Below are 5,867 nucleotides of genomic sequence, written 5' to 3' on the forward strand. Positions count from 1 at the left end.
TTATTATAAAACTAGAACCCTGGTTTCAAACAAAATAATTTTTCCAAAAAAAAATAATATTACAGAAAACAAATCCATAACATTAATTTCTAGCTAATATGTGTGACAATCCATCCTATCCGTCGGATCTCTGGTTCAGAGCCCTGTAGGTACCGATTCTAACCTTTCCATTATGAGTTCTCACTAATTCCATAATTAGGTTGTTGGTAAGGTTCGAACCCATGACCTTTACTTTTTTACAACTCTCTCACAGGATAAACTATCACCAATTGATATGTATTAGGTCAATTGGTAACAGCTTGTTCCTGTGGAGAGTTGGTTAAAAGAAAGGTCATAGGTTCGAACTTCACCAACAACCTAGTTATGGAATTAGTGAGAACTCATAATGGAGGGTTGGGGTCGGGACAATCCGTCATGTCCGTCGGATCCTAGCTCACAGCCCTGTAGGACACCAACCTCAACCCCTCCATTATGAGTTCTCACTAACTAAGTTGTTGGTGAGTCTCGAACCCAAGACCGCACCCTTTAACAACTCTCCTACATTGACAAGATATCACCAATTAAACTGTCAATTGGGTGACAGTTTGTCCTGTGGGAAAGTTGTTAAAGGGTGAGGTTGGGGGGTTCGGACCTCACCAACAACCTAACTATAGAGTTAGTGAGAACTCATAATGGAAATTTTAAGTCAGTACACTGTAGGGCTGTGAGCCAGGGTCCGATGGACATGACGGGTTGTCACATACTGTCAATTGGTGATAGCTTATCCTGTGAGAGAGTTGTTTAAGGTGAGGTCGGGGATTCGAAGCTCATTAACAACACCTAATATGGAGTTAGTGAAAACTCATAATAGAAAGGTTGGGATCGGTACCCTACAGACTGCGAGCCAGAGATCCGACAGATAGGGCGGATTTTCACAATATGTTTCCACCAATTCTACGGAATCAATCGTTAGACATTTAAATGAAAAATAAACAACCAAGTTTGTGTTCTGGACCTTCTGGAAATCAATTATGTATTAGAGTTTTAAAATGCATAACAATTCAAAAGTCTGTAAAAATAATTACATTTTGAATCTCTCATAGATTCTATTTTCTGTTCTTTTCCAAATTTTAATATAGTATAATTTATAACATTTTGGAAAAACTTACATGTGAAACAATATGTTGTTTTTTATTTAACTTCAAAAATGTATATTCGACTTGGTCACTTTTATTCAGATTTTACTTTATAACTGAAAATATAAAATAAAATATATATATTTATCATAATTTATAATTTCTTAGATAAAATGTTATTGTGTTTGTTGATAGTTGCATTATATTTAAACGCTTTATGTCATTAGTTTTTCTCCAAATATATATATATTTGAAGTGATTTTTTTGATATTTTATTTTAGTCATAAAGATGGATCCTAATTTTTTTTAGATGACACTTTCTTTCTTATGAGAGGTTCCATTTTCCAACACTATTGCTTGTACATTTAGTCAAAGACTTTCTGGATATAATTATTAAAATCAATATATGTTAGACATTTATCTTCTAATATAAAAGTTGGATAGTACTTAACTAAAAATATCTTAATGTTCACATCAAAAAGTTAAGAGAATAATATTATTTCCTTGGCTTTTAGTACTTTAATAACCATTTCTATCGTTTGCTTAAAATAAACTCTTTTTATTTTTATTTTAGTTTTATTTTAGATTTATATATAACGGTTAAAAATATTTAATTTTACTATATTTAATCAATAAAAAATAAATTGGATAATATTATAACAAATTTTTTATTGAAAATTTAAAACGATATTATTATTGTGACTAATTTTTTTCTATATCAATGATAACTAAATTGAAACGGAGGTACTATAGTTTTTTCTAAAACAAAATATATTTTTTTCTTTATATCATTGTTTGGACCTTTAGACATATTTGATCAAAAAGACATATTTCTCGTGTATAATTAATATATAATTGAATCTTATTACAATATCTTGTATCTCGACAAAATAAATATCGTATTAACACCAAAATGAGTTAAAGAAAAATGTCATAATATTAAATTATATACATGACAAAGTAAAGTATAATGCAATCAAAGTTATCCTTTTGTCATTTTTGTTTGCATTATGCACATGGCAACATGTACATGTGGATCCCCACATTAATCGAGTCTATCACTTTCCATGGAAAATGCACCTCTCTCAAAATAAAGCTTGATGTCAATTATTAAATTTGGACGTTGATTATTATCTAAATGTCTATTTATAAAAATGAAATATTAATATTTCTAACCAGTTTTGGGAATTTTATATTTTCAGTATGCCAAATATATTCTAGAGATTGATTATTTTTCTGCCGGGATTTATTTATGTTTAATTGTAAAATTCTATCATTTTCCGCATTTAAAATCTTTGACAAATCCAAATTAGTTGAGGATGAAGAGTTCGTGAAAAGCCCTTTGTCAAAACAAATAAATGAAGCGTTCGTGCAGCGATGTTAAATGTTTCGTGAGATACTGGAAATCATGACTTCAGTTCTTAGAGCATCAGTATCCATAGAGACTCCACAAGTCTTTTTTTTTTTTGTCATTTATTAGATTAATTTGAGAAAACAAATGTTGAACTACAACAGATGGCAGGAAATACAGTCCCTCCAACGCCAAGAGCCGGCAAGGATCAAAGTCCTTCCAGAGACATAACCAAACAGAAAGAACACAATCCTACCGAACACAAAGCTTAATAAACAAAAAGGCATAAGATCAAACCAGAACCAAAGACCTAGACAAAGGAAGAGCTCAATCGCTTACTCACAGACAAATCAAAAGGCAAGAACACAACACCGAATAAGCACAATGAAAGGAGACAGGAGACCATTTCGACATTCTCATGCGAGAAACCAAGCAGATAAAACCAGAAACAGCTAGTACCCGGACCCGTCGCTGTAATTACCCTACAATTCCAACTAAAGTCTTGTCATTGGATCTTGTAACAGGCTCACTCTGCACCTTCAGCGCACCACCATCCCACGGCCAAGCTAAGAACAGCTTCCCGAAAACATCTTATTAATACAGCCGGAAATCGGAGACTCTACAAGTCCCTTAAATCTCTCTTTTTTTTTTTTTTTTTCTGGTCATAGTAATCTAAGGAACACTTTTATTTGTCCCTTATATAAGGGATTTTCCCCATTATTCTTCTTGGTCTTCTCCCCTTTCTCCTTAAGGGATGATTTAAGGGCCTAGGAATATTGGTGCTCTTACGTGCCTTCAGAGTTCTTTTCTTTTTGTGGCAACCAACGTGCCTTAATAATTCACTAAATGTAATGTATTTCGTAACTGAAAAGTTAGGAAAGCTTTTTTTCTGTCAACTGAAAAGTTAGGAAACATTACGCAGATTTCATACATCAAAGTTTTACTATTTGGAAAGAAAAGTAATTAGGTTCTACTATTATTAAACTAGTTTAATTATATTTTAGTTAAAATTTAACTGACGAAATCCAATATACTTATCGAAGATAGCAACCATCCTTTTTAAGTATCTCGGTTTCCCTCTCTCTCAAATTAGATATGATAAAAATTGTAAATATTTATAGTATACCTTTTTATCAACTATTTATAGTATACCAATGTCAAATGTTTATTAGTTGGTGTCCCTATATTTACCAAAAGTTACTGAAAACCAGGTCAATGCATTCTGTATACGACTTACTAGGTGATTTTTCCGTGCTCATGCACGGATACAAATATTTATAAATTAAATATGTTACAATAGTTGATTGTTATTTAATTTTAATTTTGAATTAATTTATAATTTGTATGCATAATTTATACTAATAATATTATATTATTTTAATCAGACATATGATTTTAAATTGGGCAATTGTCCAAAATAGCACCTTTAAAGTTTTTATCACAAAAATGACACCAATGAGAAAAAGTCACAAAATAGCATTCATTAAAGGGTAAAATGTCTCTAATACCCTTATTTTAGAATTAATTAAACAAAGAGAAAAAATAAAAAAAAAAGATACGCCTCTCTCTCTCACGTGAAGCGACGGTGGCGACAGCTCTCCGATTTCGATCGCCATCAGCTTCAATCTCGTCGAATCTACCGCCTCGAACATCAGGTATCAACTTCCGAACATCACTCTCTATTTGAAATCCGTATGGATTGGGATTACTGAAAAGGCAAAATTGAGTTGCAGGAGGTGAATGGCTCTGCTGCGAAAGATGGTAGAGCTCTGCCACAAGGGGGATTCACTTGTTGTTTAGCCATGGATGGTCTTAAGGTTCTTGCTTCTGGGTTTCAGATCGATGAAAAGGTACTTCACTTCGTCTTCTCTTTGTTAGTATAATAGATATCGTTTGTAGTTTATTAGGATCCGTTATTCCCCTTTTGTATAGTGTCCATGGGAATGGTTGTGAGTTTTGACTCTATGTTGCCTCAGCGATCTTAGGTAACCTTTTGTTCTGTCTATGGAACTATCTTTTCACACTTTGAATGGCAACTAAGAAGCATGGATATTATTACTAAAGTTCATATCTTTTTAGAGAAATATTTTCTAGTTACTGGGAAGGACTCATCCCCCTTCTAACTGGTTGATTGCAATTATATTTTCAAGGTCAAGATAGAGAAGCTAGTTCCTTCCATGGAGGGAGTTTTGGTTTCCAGAACTTCTTCAGATGTCAACTTCGTCATTGTCAAGAACGTCCTGGCTGCTAAGTACAAGGTCTGTTGCTCAAAGATTGCCAATCAATATTCTTTTTAGCTTCTAAATGTTCACTTCACACATCTGTAGATTATCATCGTTGGCTACCGGTTTATTTTTTATTTTTGCTTAATGAACATTCCAACACTGCTGTTTTTCTTCATGCATCTCAAAAGATTAATCAGTTATGTTAGGTAAACTATAAGTATTTCTCTGTTCAATTATATCCGCTCCAATAAACACTAGGATGTATATTAAATTTTCTGGCAGTACATAGGTGATTTCCTTAGAACGGAGGCTTTCGAGCGGGAGGAAAGATTTACTATGCAGTATGCAGCTCTAGTGAAACATCTCTCCTTTTCCCAGAAATTGTTTTGGATCAGTCTTTTGCCTCTGATGACTAATGGTATCTACTATATCCTGAAGGAAGTTGTTCAAAACCAGCTATTCTTGTTTCATCATGACAGCTAAAGATACCTTATTCTTTTTTTTAACTTGCAGTGGGCCCTGTATGTTCGGAAGAAGCCAGTTGTTGCACTGAGTTGGTTACATCAGTGTTGGAATGAGCATCGTGTGATGACAGCTTTTAAGAATTCCACAAATTCACCGAGTCAGTGATGACAGCTTTTAAGAACTGAAGTGAAAAACACCTGGGGGAGGGGGACGAGGATAAGCAAGAATAGTGATCAGTGAAAGAGGTTTCTGTGGGGTGGGGGAGTTCGTTCAAACAAAGCTCACAAGTTGTAGAATGTTGTTTCTAATTTGAGGATCATGCAGGTTTTTTTTTGTTTTTTACTTTCCGGGAAGAACAATAAGTTATATTTCCGATTTTACTCTTATGTTAAGTTGGTACTCATGAAATCTGGAGAACATAGTTGCTACCAAGCATACCAAAGATCAATTTAAGATTTTTAGGAAAGGCTTCCGGAATATTTAATATTTAATCAAAAAATAAAATGTTAGGAAATGATATCAAAGACATTTAATCAAACCATATTCAATTACAAGAAGAAGAAACAAAATCAAGAAATTAGTCACTTGATCTTAGTATCAAAAAGCAAAACAAAACAAATCATGCATTAAGAGTTATACTCACTATATTTCTTGTTAACATCAAGTCTCCGGTTATCAATCTCTTCAAAATAGTCTTCTGGGCTTCCTGAA

At 33.2% G+C, this 5,867-nt stretch overlaps 1 protein-coding gene across 6 annotated transcripts; it reads left to right on the plus strand.

The window, feature by feature from the left end:
* Positions 1-3,984: 3,984 nt before the first annotated feature.
* LOC108838608 (uncharacterized) lies at positions 3,985-5,624 on the plus strand. 6 transcript variants are annotated; one of them, XR_008937596.1, is made up of 6 exons: positions 3,985-4,121; positions 4,200-4,316; positions 4,399-4,451; positions 4,617-4,724; positions 4,974-5,109; positions 5,205-5,620. XR_008937596.1 is itself a non-coding variant. In XM_018611514.2 (5 exons), the coding sequence occupies exons 2-5, from the start codon at positions 4,269-4,271 to the stop codon at positions 5,267-5,269; spliced, it is 357 nt and encodes a 118-aa protein (XP_018467016.1). In that variant the 5' UTR covers positions 3,985-4,121; positions 4,200-4,268; the 3' UTR covers positions 5,270-5,618. The 6 variants fall into 6 exon arrangements, 1 of the variants encoding a protein (XP_018467016.1); XR_008937597.1 differs by having other exon boundaries at positions 4,200-4,451; positions 4,617-4,897; positions 5,205-5,624; XR_008937598.1 differs by having other exon boundaries at positions 4,200-4,451; positions 4,617-4,897; positions 4,981-5,109; positions 5,205-5,624.
* Positions 5,625-5,867: the final 243 nt, after the last annotated feature.

The sequence above is a fragment of the Raphanus sativus genome, chromosome 8 (assembly GCF_000801105.2).
Source record: "Raphanus sativus cultivar WK10039 chromosome 8, ASM80110v3, whole genome shotgun sequence".
Taxonomy (NCBI): Eukaryota; Viridiplantae; Streptophyta; class Magnoliopsida; order Brassicales; family Brassicaceae; genus Raphanus; species Raphanus sativus.